The sequence below is a fragment of the Topomyia yanbarensis genome, chromosome 2, assembly GCF_030247195.1.
Source record: "Topomyia yanbarensis strain Yona2022 chromosome 2, ASM3024719v1, whole genome shotgun sequence".
Taxonomy (NCBI): Eukaryota; Metazoa; Arthropoda; class Insecta; order Diptera; family Culicidae; genus Topomyia; species Topomyia yanbarensis.
Window position 1 is genome coordinate 98,272,326 of NC_080671.1, and position 15,602 is coordinate 98,287,927.

General features: G+C 41.3%; 1 protein-coding gene across 2 annotated transcripts; it reads left to right on the forward strand.

The window, feature by feature from the left end:
* Positions 1-7,702: 7,702 nt before the first annotated feature.
* On the forward strand, positions 7,703-9,466 carry LOC131684574 (uncharacterized). 2 transcript variants are annotated; one of them, XM_058967574.1, is made up of 3 exons: positions 7,703-8,468; positions 8,600-8,748; positions 8,837-9,466. In XM_058967574.1, the coding sequence occupies exons 1-3, from the start codon at positions 7,992-7,994 to the stop codon at positions 9,051-9,053; spliced, it is 843 nt and encodes a 280-aa protein (XP_058823557.1). In that variant the 5' UTR covers positions 7,703-7,991; the 3' UTR covers positions 9,054-9,466. The 2 variants fall into 2 exon arrangements, with proteins under 2 accessions (XP_058823557.1, XP_058823558.1); XM_058967575.1 differs by having other exon boundaries at positions 7,703-8,324.
* The last annotated feature ends 6,136 nt before the right edge of the window (positions 9,467-15,602 follow it).

Below are 15,602 nucleotides of genomic sequence, written 5' to 3' on the forward strand. Positions count from 1 at the left end.
TCAATTGTTGATGGACTCCTTACAGACGAATAGCACGTAGGAGCATTCGCGAACAAAATTGAATAATAACCAGCAGAGCAATCATTAAAAAGTAGTTTACCGTTGGAATTGCTTTGAGCATTATTCCAGGCTCGGTGTTTGGCGTTAAAATCACCGATTATTAAGAATTTCGACCGATTTCTTGTAAGTTTTTGTAAGTCTCCTTTCAAGAAATTAATTTTCTCGCTAGTGCACTGAAAAGGCAAATAAGCTGCAGCAATAAAAATGATACCAAGATCAGTTTCAATTTCGATACCCAAACTCTCGATCACCTTGGTGTAAAGAGACGCGGTAACGGAATGTTTGATCCTGCGATTAACCGCCATTGCGATTCCTCCGCCGAATCCAACAATTCGATCAAATCGATGAATAACAAAATTTGAGCTGCTCTTCAATTTAATATTTGGTTTTAAAAAAGTTTCGGTCACAACGGCTATATGCACATTATGTATCTTCAAGAAGTTGAAAAATTCGTCTTCGCACATTTTTAATGAACGAGCATTTAATAAATTTAAATGATTATTTTAAGTCATTGTTAAACTTTAATTTCATTACAATTTTGTTAGCAAATTCCCACCCCGCTTCAAACATGGAGGTAGAATTTAACATGGCAATCATCATAGGTAACATAGAGTCATGCAGGTATTTTAATTTTTCTTCCGTTACGCTACCTAGATCCATTGGACTAAAGGAAGCGTTGGGTGCAAACGAGTTTGTGGGCGTGGTAACGGTAGCCGTTATTTTGGCCTTGTTACCTGCCACTGAAGCATAAGATGACACACCATTGTAGGATGGTGTGACGGAGGTAGAAGAAGTTGTTAATCTATTTTGAATCGGATTAATACGTTTGGACGTGTTTTCTTGAAGTGTACCCGAAGAAGTAGATACATTTTTTATTTGTTGTTTTTGTTGTCTAAAACGAGAATTTATAATTTTTGCTCGAACAGGACAACCCCAGAAATTTGATTTATGATTTTCGCTACAATTAGCGCATTTGAAACTTTTTGTGGTTTTTTCACCGGACAAGTATCTTTCGTGTGCGATTTATCACCACAGATCATACATTTGGAATCCAAATGACAATTTTTTGTGCCGTGCCCAAAGCCTTGGCATCTACGACACTGGGTCAGATTTTGAATTCTGCCCCCATGTCGTCTATAATGTTCCCACTTTATTCGCACGTGGAACATAAAACGTGATTTTTCAAATACTTTCAAATTATTATCCTCATTACGGTTAAAATGAATTAAATAAAGCTCCTGGATAATTCCAGAGCGTACTGGCGTGTTATCGCCGCTAGCCTTTCTCTTCGTAAGAATAACTTGTGAAGGAGAAAAGCCAAGTAAATTTTTCAATTCGTTGGATATTTCATCCAAACTTTGACCTTGTGGTAGCCCTTTCAAGACAGCCTTGAATGGTCTATTTGTCTTGAAATCATATGAATGAAATATATATAACTTCTCCGTAAGATACTGGAGTAGTCGTTTGAAGTCGGAGATCATCACTGTTATAGGCGGAGGTGATTACGTTTTCTTCTCATTGGCATTATGCGCAATGCGAGGAAAATTAGAAATTTCATCAGCTTCACATTCGGATAAAACATCGAATGAGTTGCTGCAGTCAATTGAATTTTCGGGTGGAAAAGATACCCTTTTCCGTTTAGCTTTAATTTTTGGCACACGGCCTTTCTGGGAGGACCCAGGCATGTTGGAAGAATTAAATATTTATTTAGGCTGAATTGTTCTTGAAAAATGTTTGTCTTGAAAAAGACTGATTGAGTAGAAAAAGTAGGTAGTCTTGAAAAAGACTAATTGTCGAAAAAATATAGGTAGTCTTGAGAAAGACTGATTGAGCGAAAATATTGGTAGCCTTGAGAAAGACTGTTGCTGTTGAGAAACTCTAGGTAAACCAGGAGCTATCAAGATTTGTGACCGGTTCGAACGAAGGTTCAAGCCGGTATGATGTTTGTTGATTACTGATTCTACAAATGTTTCAAAGCTAAATAGCAAATACTCCATTCTTTTGAATTTCATTGCATTGATTTTTCGTTCCCTCTGATAAAACCTTCTTTTCGCGGATACTGAAACCCGCATGATAGTGTTGACTAATGGGAAGGTATCTCTGACGACCGACATCCCCCAGGCTCAATGGAGGTCGATTTAGATAATTCTCCTATGACAAAAATGATGCCGAAAAGTCTCCTTTTCGATAAAAATATTTGTATCTAATACAACCGGCCCCTGGATGGTCTATTTCCAGACCAAAGATACGCCAGTTAACATCATCGATACATGTATGATCTTACTAAACAACACTCGGCCTTATACGAAGATGTATCTTGTCTATGTGCCCGCCCGGGAAGTAGAGATTGATGGTGTAGTCTCCGACAGGGGTCTTAGTTGCGACGGGTTGGTTCCTTCAAGAACACTTTGCTTCAGTCAGTGAAAATTCTGGTTTGCAAGCAATTGCGTTCAGCAAAAAGTCGAGGAGTTTAAAAAAAGTCAACTTATTTTCCATCAACCTCATTTCAAGCCTCTTGCCGGATCTGCTTTTTCAAACTTTGTTCTTTTGAACAGGGCTCGTCTATCTGTCCGTCATTTGTGCCCCAGGGAATGAACTGGCGTCGTTGCAAACCATTAGGCTTACAGTTACGTGTTGTAGAAGCAAAGCACGATGTGAAAAGTGCAGAGAGAATCATGAAAAATCTTCCTACTGTGGAGAGACTCCGCATGATCTCTCGACATATCTAGCATATAAACTATGTGAAGAAAAAATTGAAGCACTCTTTTATGGAACGTACCTAGAAGAAAAGCCAAAGAGGGGTAGGCCACCAGCCCCGACTAATTTCTACACTTCCTTGTTCACGAGAGTCTGATCATCCCATTGTGGGGAGATCTTCTAATGTGCCTGTACATTTTCGAAAGAGGAAAATCATTTTCTTCCTCGTAAAGGCTTGAGAGTTTCGCTTGAAGGGTGCTATTACAAAACCGAAGTAAGCGGTTTGTTGTCTCGGAAATCTTAGAAACTAGCAGGAAATCCCACATCAAAAACCCCAAGTGTCCCTACATTTCAGCCCCTACATTTTTCCCTGGTTTTACAAAATACGTTTGTATTGTGTAAAACCTGATTAACTTTCGACGTAGAACTTCCACAATTTGAACATTATTCCTGGGGCCGAGTACACACTATGAAGTAGCGTTTTTGGGGATCAAAATGTGCTATTCTTTCAATCGGATTAACCTGTGTTCGGTACCAGGTACTAAAGTTGTCGTTAGTCAAGTCCGAATCAAAGGTAAAGACTTCTAGACCTTTTATTCAAAACGACATATCAAGTGAATCTCTTTGTTTACTTTCTCTTCTGTTACTATTTCGGTCGCTTTTACATTTATCCCTCAACCCTTTGCATAATATGCTAGTCAAAACCACCGTTCTTCGATCTGTACTGTAAAATAAGTGACAAGTGCTATAGTGACGCCGTAAAAATCGAAAGAGAAAGTAAACAAAGAGAGTCACTCATTGTGCAAATGTAGTTATAAATAAAAGCTCTTATTGTTTCCATACACATCGCACCTCAGCTACTTCTAAAAGACGATGTGTCATGGGGTTGTCCTCACGATGATATCCGATACATCTTACTGCGTGATATTTGCGACAATTTCAATGTAACGTCGGTGTACTGGTGGAACGAAAGGCTCAGTATCCTCCGGGCTGCCTGCCTAAAAGCCAGAAGACCCGTTCAGAGAGCAATATCTGAGGCAGTCAGAGAAGAGTGTAAGGTAAAATTCCGGGCGGCCAGGGACGCTTTTAAACGCGAGATAGTGCTAAGCAAGTTCACCTGCTACAAGGAGCTGTGCAGAGAAGTAGACGCTAATCCCTGGTGCCATGCTTACCATGTCCTACACCGTACGTTGATGTAGACTGTGGATATGCTGGTGACAATCGAGTTTCCAACGACGATCTCCTTATTGTGGCAAAAGCTGACTGACAGCGAAGAAACCGGATGGTATCCCCAACGTGGCACTGAAGACTGCCTGGAGAACTATAGAAATGCCTGAACGAGGGCTACTTCCCGGATAGTTGGAAGATCCAGAAGCTGGTTTGCTGCCAAAACCACCTGGAGATCCAGCATCGTATCGGGCTATATGCCTGCGGGATACTCTTGGTAAGCTCCTGGAAAGGGTCATCCTAAACAGGACAACGCTGAAAGTGAGAACGAACTATCGCAGAGGCAGCTCGGGTTCCGAAAAGGGATATCGACGGTGGACGCGATCCGCAGTAGTTTTTGGAACAGTTTCCTACCACCGTAACAGTAGCTCAGTGCGCGCGTGCGACGGCAAGATAAATCCGGCGGTGTATCGGTCTGTGGTCCAGGCATTCGTAAAAAGTCGCTGAAACGGGAAGCTAACCGCCAATAAGCCACTCGCTTCCCCGGCTAAATAAAAAGGACCTAAGTGACACCAGTACCGTTCTCACTGTGGAGGATTAGTCGAATGAGCCTAGCTCCACAGTTAATCGCAAACAAGAACGAAGCAGGGCGGACGAAGATTCCCCCTGAGGTAGGTCACCGCGGTGTCTACCTGGGTCATTCACGGGGAGTGAATGGACCCGGCGAAAGTTCGTCAACGTCGCTAGGGAGGTTCCAACAAAGGAGCCCAGCTCACCTCCCTGGCTAAACGACAAGGACCGCTGCGAGGCAGACAACGGAAAACGGGAAAACTCGGCCGGTCGGATGAAACCGTCGCCTTCCTGCCAGCACCAGCAGTAGCGGATCAGTTGCGACAACGAACAGCGACAAAGGAGAGTTGGTGAATAAAAATCGGTAAATTTAGTAATTTATTTGTTTGTTTACCTTTTTTGTTGTGTTACGAAAATCCGAAATTCCGGTAGAGGCACCTAGGCCGCCCTGAAAAGAAGGGACCGCTGGGCAAACAAGAACCCGAGTAGTGTCCAAACCGCTACTTACATCATCGCGAGCGCGAAGAAAGCATTGAAGCAAAAGAGGTAATCGCTACTGTGCCGTGGTAACGATAGACGTGAAGAACGCGTTCAACAGTGCTAGCTGGGAGGCGATCGTCGTAGCGCTGCACAGAATGCGGGTTTCGGACTATCTGTGCAAGGTTCTGAGAAGTTGCTTCCAGAACCGAGTACTCGTCTACGAAACGAACATGGGGAAGAGGTTGATAAGGTTCACGGCGGGAGTACCTCAGGCCTCCATACTCGGCTCAACGCTCTGAAATATAATGTACAATGGAGTGTTAACACCGGAACTGCCCAGAGGAGTTGAGAATCTCGGCTTTGCAGATGATGTTGTCCTGACGATAACCGGCGAGACTCTGGAGGAGGTGGAGATGTTGATGGCAGAGACAATAGGCATCGTGGAAACCTAGATGACTGACGTCAAGTTGCAGCTGGATCACCACAAGACCGGGGTAGTGCTGGTCAGTAACTGTAAACAAATCAAGCGTGTCGAGATCAGCATTGGGGGACAATCCATCCCATCGATACGTGCGTTGAAGCACCTGGGTGTGATGGTCGACGATCGGTTACATTACAACAACGATACCGACTATGTATGTGAAAAGGCTGCGAGGACAACTAACGCATTGGCAAGGATCATGCCGTATAACGGAGAAGCAGGAGGCAGCACTAGACGTCTCCTAGTGCGTATCTCATCCTCAATACTGAGGTATGGTGTACCGGCCTGAGCTGCTGCGCTGAACTCAAAGTGGAACCGGACGAAGTTGACAAGCACGTTTCGCCTAATGGCTGTTCGTGTCGGGAGTGTATACAGAACGATATCATCGGAGGCGGTATGCGTAATTGCCGGGATGATCCCCATCTGCATCATAGGCTGATGACGTGCAATGCTACCAGCTGAGAAATGCACGTAATGCAAGGAGGCTCGTAAAAGCAGACTCTTTGGCTAAGTGGCAACCAGAGTGGGACAACGCAAAAATAGGAAGGAGGACCCACCGACTCATCCCACATGTGTCTGATTGGGTACACAGTAAACATGGAGAATTGGACTTCCATTTTGCGCAGTTTTTGTCCGGGCACAGATGCTTCCGGAAGTACCTACATCGGTTTGGACACGCTTCGTCACTCTTTGCCCGGAGTGTGTGAACATGCAAGGACACCGGAACACGTGGTCTTCGATTGCCCTAAATTCTAAAAAGTCCGAAGGGGTATGCCTGGTGTGGCAGTGGACAATATTGTCGAAGAGATGTGCCCTGACGAGCATATCTGGGACGCTGTCAACAGAGCGGTTACGAGTATACTCTCCGAGCTGTAGAGGAAATGGCGAAGGGACCAACAAAGTAGCGCCATTAGCTAGAACGCTGCCGTGAGACCATTAATCGGGTTTCGGGAGAAATCCCGCTGCCGGGGAACTCTCTGATGGTGTACACTAGGTCCACCACCGGGAACCAATTGAGTAGTACGCAACGTAGCCCCGGTTTCGGGTCGCCGGGGCGCTACCGAACCGAACGTCAGGCTTCACCGGAATCGCTCAACCGACCTTGACACCCTACCGTCGTGCGCAGGCTAGATCCACTGCCGGGATTAGATCTAGTAGACCGCGTCGAATAGCTAGCAGAGTGTCGTTGGGGCGCCAGTGAACCGGAAGCTACGCTGCACCCGGAATCGCTGGATGGACCTCTGTACCTACTCGATAGCCCGTTATTCACGATAGGGTAGATTCGTCGCCGTGAACTACCCGACAGAATCGTGACGAAAAGGGGAGCTAATTGGCTCACGAAACAAACACCGGTGTCTTGACAAATTCCGTTTCCGGGGAAATCTCAGTCGGAGTGAAGTAATATCCGAATTGATCTCGATAAAGTTAGGAGCTAAATGGCTCAAGGAAGCAGGTGTCGGTGTCGGTTGAAGGAAATATGTCAAGAAATTTTGAAATAAATTGTGATTTTTGGTTATAGTGCTCCCAATACGCAGTCTAAAACATCTTCAATATAACTTGAGCCAATCCCAAGATACAGTGATTTGAGGCAAAGAACTCACAATTTCTCATCACGATTTTCGCAATATCTCAGTAACCAAGCCGAATTTGCAAAATATTGTCAGATAAGTAACATGACATACCTATCTAACTCAGTTTATCCTAAAGGGGCGTTTGTAATAAGAGTTAAGTTCATCCACTATTGGGTGATCTCCCCTAATATAAACGCATTGATTTCTGCTTCCTATTGGTATTGTTTTGACAGCTATACCCATTGTTTCAGCGGACCTCTGTTTCAACTTATCGCATTTTTCTCTACAAACAAACACAGTGACTGTTCGAATGGATGACAAAAGGAACACAAAAGACTATTGATTAATCCATGTGCAGTTGTGTTAGTGCGAGATTGAGGTTAAATCATGTGGAATTTTTGCCAAATGAGGGTAAATCAGATGGCGAATTGTACACATTGCGTTATATGTATGTTGTCTATACACATTGCAACTGTGTTGGTGTCCTAGACGTCAAATAAGTTAATTGTATTTTGATTATTTCAGTTGATTTGAAACTACATTATGATCGATAATATCATTATCCATGGTTGATTTGAACACTCCCAAAACACGCCAGTAGACGTTAATCGTTGATTTATAGGTGTATTGGTCAATCGAAGTAACCACAGAAGCAGCACAGTTTACAAGGTGTCACGTAGGTACTTGGTACTCTGGTTTTCGCAGTTGTACTTTTTGCCGGTGTAGTATCGACTAGTAAGGTTTAAAACAACAGAAAATTCCATAACTCTCGCACCAATGTAAAAATAGGCACGCTGTTTCGAACCAGTAAAGTACTGTTCAGTGGTTTTTATGGACTGAGTGCAGTTATCATAGCATTACAAGCATCATTGCGCAAGTGAACATTATTAATAGATTAATTTAAAGAATGTAAATAAAGGATCGTATCAATTTTCATTGTCCGTGTAATTGAAAAATAAACAGTGATGAATGACGAAAACACGGTACCAGCTAGTCAAGCAAGCACCGTACTCAACTTGAGCACAGATTCCGGCTTCTACACAGACTGGAAACAGGAGTACCAGCTAGACACGGAACAAGCTATTTTGAGCGCAGGCCGAACGGAAAGTATCATGCTGTCCACCACGCGGTTGATCTCTACTCTGTGTACTTTATTGAAATTACCACATAGCGTAGAGTTCTCCTCCATCGATACTTTGGAACGATTTTTGGTCACGGTCATTGATGATGCTGAAGGAACATCTGCAAGGAATTTCGTGCAGCAAATGCCTCTGTATGTATTCAGCGTGCTAAGCCTCGTGAGTAAATTTTTCGATGCTCACGTTAAATTAGACCCACGTGTGCTGGAGCAGATCCTTCAACAGTACGCTCCGAACTTACCCTGGTCCGACAAAAGAATGCTGGAATTGGAGTTCGAAGTTCTCAAAAAGCTAAACTACAAGGTTAATTGTCACTTGTTTGATCATCACTTGCATTTCATATTGTGCTGTGTTCTTTTGATGAAACAGACACCAATGAGTCTTAATTGATACCGCGTGTGCACAATACTAACTGTATATATTTGATGTTGTAGATCAAACATTCACTTCTGTTAGGCGCAGTCGAACGATTTTCGAAGGAATTTATATTGACACTTGGAATAGCCCGGAAAGACTTTGTTGGATCCATAGGGGTCAAATTGTTACGAGTCGTTTACGCGCAAAAACATCACATCTACAGCAGGTACATTGTTATTTTCCTTCATGCTGAGTCGAAATTTGACAGCCAACTAATCGAATCACTTTTCAAACCATTTTGCTTTTGTTAACAGCTTGAGACCGAGTATCAAATGTGAAGACATGTTCGTGCGGTTCAAGTCCAATAAATTGATTCTGGCTGCCGCAACGGTAACGGCAATGCTGAAGTTTTGCGGCGCTGTTCAGGAACGGGTAGTGGATCAAGTCGTCAACCAGCTGTCGAATGAATGTTTTGTGGAGCCGAAAAACATTATCTTCTTACGAGATGCCATTCTGAACGTGTTCAATTAATCATAGTTGCTCGGAAGGTGTCATTTAGTCAATGTTCAGTCTAATAGTGTACAAGGGCTTACAAGCTTACGGAGCTGGTATTCCTACTTTGAATAGGAATGGTGGAACTGGGCTTCGTGCTAATGAACCTCAAAGCTGTCCATTCTTTGCATACCTAATGTGTTTAGTTTCGTGCAAAATATGATTTCTGGGCTGTTTTGGTGTCAAATGTGTTTCAATTTTTGTAAGTCGTGCACAGCACGCGTCGCTCTATTGAATGAACATAGTAACAGTTTTTTCTTCGATAATATATTCTCCTCCGACAGTTTGTGTTCATTGAGTTAGATAAATGGGCAGTATCTACACATTACATCATAACATATTGCAACCAGATCAGGATTAGTGGGATATCGGGTTGCTATTTTTTGCTTTTTGCCGACTAAAAATGTCAATATTTTCTTAAAATATGGAAATCATTGTTCGTAGATTGTAGATAAAAAATGACAAGCAACGATATATTCTAATGTAGACGTTTCCTACAATTTTGAATGCTAGTAGACCTTATGATTATCAGATCACTCCCAGTACGGTACAGCCTACTTTTTGAATCAGCAGCTAAGATTGATCATCCCTAAGACACTGCGGGAGGGTTTCCAAAATAAAACCATTACATTACTGCTCGGTTGAATCATACAGACATCACATTAATTTTGCAGGCATTCCATAGTGGCCGCTACATGAACATGAAGTGGATAATTTATTCCGCTAGAATAAGCTTGTTTAGTTTCGACACACGATGGTGGCACTTTGTTGTTTTGATTTCCTGGCAGATTTTGGTTTTTGTTATGCCGTGTGCCGTGCCCATTGCCGGAATTATTTAGAAGGTGCCACGATTCACACAACGTCGAGTACCATAGGCGTTAAGAATAGGTTTGCGACTCGGTTCTGTCCTGTGGTGGTCGTGGGTGGATTCTGTATAGAAGCAAATTTGAATCGATCGACCAAGTGATGGTTAACCTTTTAGCGAAACTGAAAGTTGTTGCTGTCGGTATTTATTTGCCACAGTTCTAGCGCCGGACGGAAATAAGCACATTATAGGGTGGTGTCATTGGTACGTGGTATGACGGCTTGATCGTTCGCTATGCTTTAAAATGACGGAATTTTTTATAACGTACAGGAAATAATGCAAGTTTTTTTTATAATAGCAGATTGAGACAACTTAGCGTTTGTAAAGTTTCAGTAGGTTGACTGAGAGAATATGGCCAATGCCTACTTTTGATATAAAATATGAACTATAAATTGGAATTCTATCATTGTAATAATTGATGATGATGAAAACGATGATGAGGATGATGCTGATGACGATGATCGCAAGAATCGACAAAGCAATATTCGACCGTATCCGATATAACTAAGGTCCGGCCAGACAGTCGTTAGCATTTTATATAGGAGTGTCAGCATATCCGCAAGGGCAGTTGAAACTGATGGTGTAATCTCCGAAAGGGGGTCCTCATGCAAAGTTTTACTGACTTATGGAGTTGGAACATTCAGCAAACTTCATGCTTGAGTCAGTGAACATTCTAGATTGCAAATATTCGTGTCTAGCAAAAATCTTTGATGAAAAGAAGTTCGCTCGTTCGTCGCCTATTTGTATCGCTGGTCATGAACTGCGTTCATTGCAAACAGTTCGGCTATATTCCTAGGAACAATTGAAGTTTTATATCACGCTACAAGTGTACACTAAAGCAAAACTCATAGCAAAAATCATAAGATTTATCTTATGATGAATAGAAAAGTATCAAAACTATGTTTTCATAAGATTAATATGAAAAACATACGACTTTTATGATTACCTTAACATTTTATAAGTTATTGCATATGCCAGTCGTACGAATTTCATACGAGCATCTTATGATTCTCCTAAACATAAGAGAAATGTATAATATTGTCTTATGATAAAGCAAAGATTCCTTATGAAATATGAAATCGTAGTAAACCGATTTGACAAAATAAATGCCGTTCATAAGATAATCTTATGATTTCCATACTTGTTACGTGTGGCTAAAAATTATACGATATTCTTATGAAATTCGATGTATTTTTTACCTGAGTGTACACCCACAACGAACACTCAACGTGGTCAATTCGTAATAGTTAAAAATGGCTTACTACAGATGCTGCCTTCTCATGGATGACGAAACCTATGTTAAAACGAATTTCAGCCAGGTTCCCGAACAAAAGTTTGATCTGGTGGAATGATGTCTCCATAAAATTCATGTTTTTACATTTTTTTTTTAAATTCGTTCAACCTTTTAAGTTTTTTCCGAGGACCGGAGGGCCGAGTCTTATATACCAATCGACTCAGATCGACGATTTGGGACAATGTCTTTGTGTGTATGTGTATGTAATGGACAAACTGTAATTCGTGTTTCTCAGCAAGGGCTGAACCGACCTTATGCAAACCAAATTCAAATGAAAGGCACAACACCTAGACAGAAAGAAATTAATTTCTGATGTTTAGTTTCCAAGATAATGAATGTTTGAATGTGTAAAAAGGGTGTTTTTTCCAGTTTTTTGAAATTAACTGTCGAAATTGACGACATAGATAAACATTTTTTACAAATAGCTTGTATGAATACCTTTCGAACGAGCTATTGTCTGTTGAAACCGGACTATTATCAAAAGAGATGTTTAACATTAAATACGGGCGAAAGATTATCATTTCCCATAGCTAGAAATAAGACCAAACCAAATAGTATTTCTTGTTAAAAAATCCAAACGATATTTCTAGTCTTTAAACATGTTTCTAATTTACTCTCATAGTCATATTGAAATTCTATTACTATCTTTTGTGCATCGATCGATATTACGAGTTTTACGATAGCCTAATATTAGAAATAAATCCAAAATTCGCAAAATTTAAGATTATTTCCCCTAATTTTATTAAATATAAATTGGAAAACAAAGAACTTGGTAGCGTTAAGCTAACGCAAACGTGTCTGGTCAAGCAAACAATCGAAGCGAATAAAAAATGAGCGGCTGAGAAATGTATGGTTGAGTCTCAATCGTTACAGGGAAACAGATTAAGTACAAGAGACTCTAGATAAACATGTCAAATGATCTTTTATGGTGTTATCCAACATGGAAAACAGATCGAAATGGTGAGTTAAACAAAATCAATTATACAAAACCATCACACCAGAGGCAGCATTCGAACCAGTAACCCTTGGGATTCCGGCTTGGGATTGCACAAACCATCATGCTATCCGTGGGGTATGATGACGTCCCAGTTAGAACACATGATTATCGCGTTGGCAACAGTGTCTGGTTGTAATAGATCTCGCTTTAGAGCCATGGATTCGAATAGTCAAGTCTACTAGAGTATATTATCGTTTACCTCTACACACTAAAAAATATAAATATTGCAGTTAATGCAAACCACATCACATTGTATCGCATTTTTATTTCTTAATAGAATTTTACATGCTATAACCTGTAAAATTATGAGCTGCAGCGCGCTCCAGCTAATCCAGTTGAAATACCGAAAAAGGAGCCAGAATCCTGATTGGCTTCTGCCAGAAATCCAGCGCAAGCCAACCAGAATTCCGGCAGTTCATGTATGCCATTTTCGACCAAGTAACAATGTGTTAGTGACCGGTTCAACTCCAGGTATTTCCAGTTTCTATTTATTCTAATAACACTATGGTCGTGGAATTTTCGTATATAACACGTAGTGCTCCGTAATATTTGAAAGAAACTGTTTGTTTCAGTTAATGCAATATAAATTTACAGGTTACCGAGAGAGACAGGGGACAAAAATCGGTTAGAATCACACCGGAGTCCTACAAGGTTCAATCTGCTTGTGAAAGGGATGTACTACGCCGTATTGATACTTAAACCTTAAACGGTTCATACGTGGGCGTTGATCCCGGGGGATGACGATTCTCCCTTCGTCGGATGGTAATCTTCAGATCGAAGCGCAATAGACTCCCGTTACTCCACGACTCAAACAGTACCCAGAACTGTCGACAAGTCTCTTTGTGGTGTTTTCCCAGAATTTAATAAAAATTTCGACATTTAAATTTATGGGGTTATATACAAAGTTGTGGCGAAAAAGTGAGCTAAGTTCGTGATGTCTTAAAAGTGGGTTTTGCAAATTTTATTCGAAAAAGCGAAAGACAGTTCGTTGATAGCACTATCGAAGATAGAAAAAACAAGTTGAGTTAAAAAAAAATTTCAAGGTTGTCGGAGTTATGGCCCATCCCCCAAAGCGTGTTTTTGAAAGAGGTTTGCGGTGAACGCTCTCCAAGCCGAACCGCTTAACTGAAATCCAAAAATTAAAAATATTATTTTTTATCCCTTTATGGGCAGCTAGGACCGCGGGTGGAAATCCAGAAACTAAAAATATTATTGAAGTAAAATGTATTGTGGTGTACTTGAACTCGATTTCTTAATAAAAAAAAATTCTTACAAAAACATGTTGACCAAAAATTTGAGTTTTGCTGCGTTCAAAATTTTAAACAAAAATTCATTGTGAAGAATCGTAATTTTTTCAATGAAAATGGAACCGTTCAAGTACACAAGAATGAAAATACAAACAATTAAAAAAATTTTTTCTGAAAGTCGGATGAACAGTTTTTGAGATATCACGTTCACCGCAACGGTACTTTTCAAAAAACTTCGTTCTGGGGTAATTGCGTTTAAAGTTTTGTGTTAACTTCACTCGTGGAAGAACCAGCGCGCTGCAAACGGCTGTAAATCAAAATCTAGCGCTCCGATCTGGATGAAATTTCGCACAGATATTTTCCAAAATATGTACTTTCAGAATATTCAATAACATTCGTTATCGAGAACACAGAGTGGAGATAGAAGTCTTTTGTTGTCAGTCCGTACACTCTATAGCGACAAATAGTGCTAATCCGCATTCAAGGTTTCCCTTCATTTGTGTTTCTGTTTCTGAGTACCGTTAGCCGGTCAGTGACAAGTGAAGCAGTGTTCTTCTAGTAAGCCGTCTGGATACCGTTACCTACACAAGTTCAGTATTAGTTTACGTTTCCCCTTCTTGGTTGTCTTAATAACGTGCACTGGGCAATAGGCTCGTGCAAAAATGACTTACCCTGACGGCGGTTCATCTTCTTTCGGACTCTTCCAAGAGACGCTTGTTGAATTCATTTAATAAGTTTCTTGAGGGTAATATTGTCCCTCATGGCTGGAGGCAAGTGAAGGTCATCGCCATTCAGAAATCAGGAAAACCAGCCTCCGATCACAACTCGTATCGACCGATTGCGATGCTGTCCTGTATCCGAAAGTTGTTCGAGAAAATGATCTTGTTTCGCCTCGACAATTGGATTGAAGCTAATGGCTTACTGTCAGATACACAATTTGGTTTCCGCAAAGGCAAAGGGACAAACGATTGTCTTGCGTTGCTCTCAACAGAAATTCAAATGGCATATGCTAGCAAAGAGCAGATGGCATCAGTATTCTTAGATATAAAGGGGGCTTTTGATTCAGTTTCTATCAAAATTCTTTCTGAGAAGCTGCACCAGCATGGTCTTTCTCCGACTCTAAACAACTTTTTGCTAAACTTGTCTGAAAAACATGCATTTTTCGCATGGTGATTTATCGACATCAAGAATAAGCTACATGGGTCTTCCCCAGGGCTCATGTCTAAGCCCCCTTCTCTATAACTTTTACGTGAATGACATTAACGAATGTCTTGTCAATTCCTGCACGCTAAGGCAGCTTGCAGATGACGGTGTGGTTTCTATTACAGGACCCAAAGCCGCATCTGCAAGGACCATTGCAAGATACCTTGGACAACTGAGCTAGCCGTATTTTCAAAGCAGCGTGAACCAGCGCAACTACAGCTTCAATTAATGGGTCAAACTATTGCTCAGGTTTCAACTTTCAAATATCTCAGAGTCAGGTTCGACTCTAAAGGAACCTGGGGATGTCACATTAGGTATCTGAAACAGAAGTGCCAACAAAGGATCAACTTTCTCCGTACAATAACCGGAACATGGTGGGGTGCCCACCCAGGAGACCTGATCAGGCTGTACCAAACAACGACATTGTCGGTAATGGAGTACGGGAGTTTCTGTTTCCGCTCCGCTGCGAATATACATTTCATCAAACTAGAGCGAATCCAATATTGTTGTTTGCGTATTGCTTTGGGTTGCATGCACTCGACACATACGATGAGTTTAGAAGTGCTGGCGGGCGTTCTTCCACTGGAAAATCGATTTTGGGACCTCTCATATCGATTGCTCATCCGATGCGATATCTTGAACCCGTTAGTAATTGCAAATTTCGAAAGGCTTGTCGAGCTCAATTCTCAAACCCGATTTATGTCCTTGTACTTCGATTACATGGCACAAAATATCAATCCTTATTCATACTATCCCAACCGTGTCAATCTCCTTCATGCTTCTGATTCAACTGTATTCTTCGACACATCCATGAAAGACGAGATTCGTGGAATCCCTGATCACATACGTCCGCAAGTGATCCCAAGCATCGTTCATAGTAAATTTCGAGAAGTCGACTGTAATAAGATGTTTTACACCGACG

Bases quoted from the DNA above. Each gene is read 5' to 3' on its own strand.
- LOC131684574 (XM_058967574.1), top strand. From the start codon at position 7,992: ATGAATGACGAAAACACGGTACCAGCTAGTCAAGCAAGCACCGTACTC. The intron at 8,469-8,599 runs GTTAATTGTCAC...TTGATGTTGTAG, and splicing joins TCAAAAAGCTAAACTACAAG to ATCAAACATTCACTTCTGTT. The intron at 8,749-8,836 runs GTACATTGTTAT...TTTTGTTAACAG, and splicing joins AAACATCACATCTACAGCAG to CTTGAGACCGAGTATCAAAT.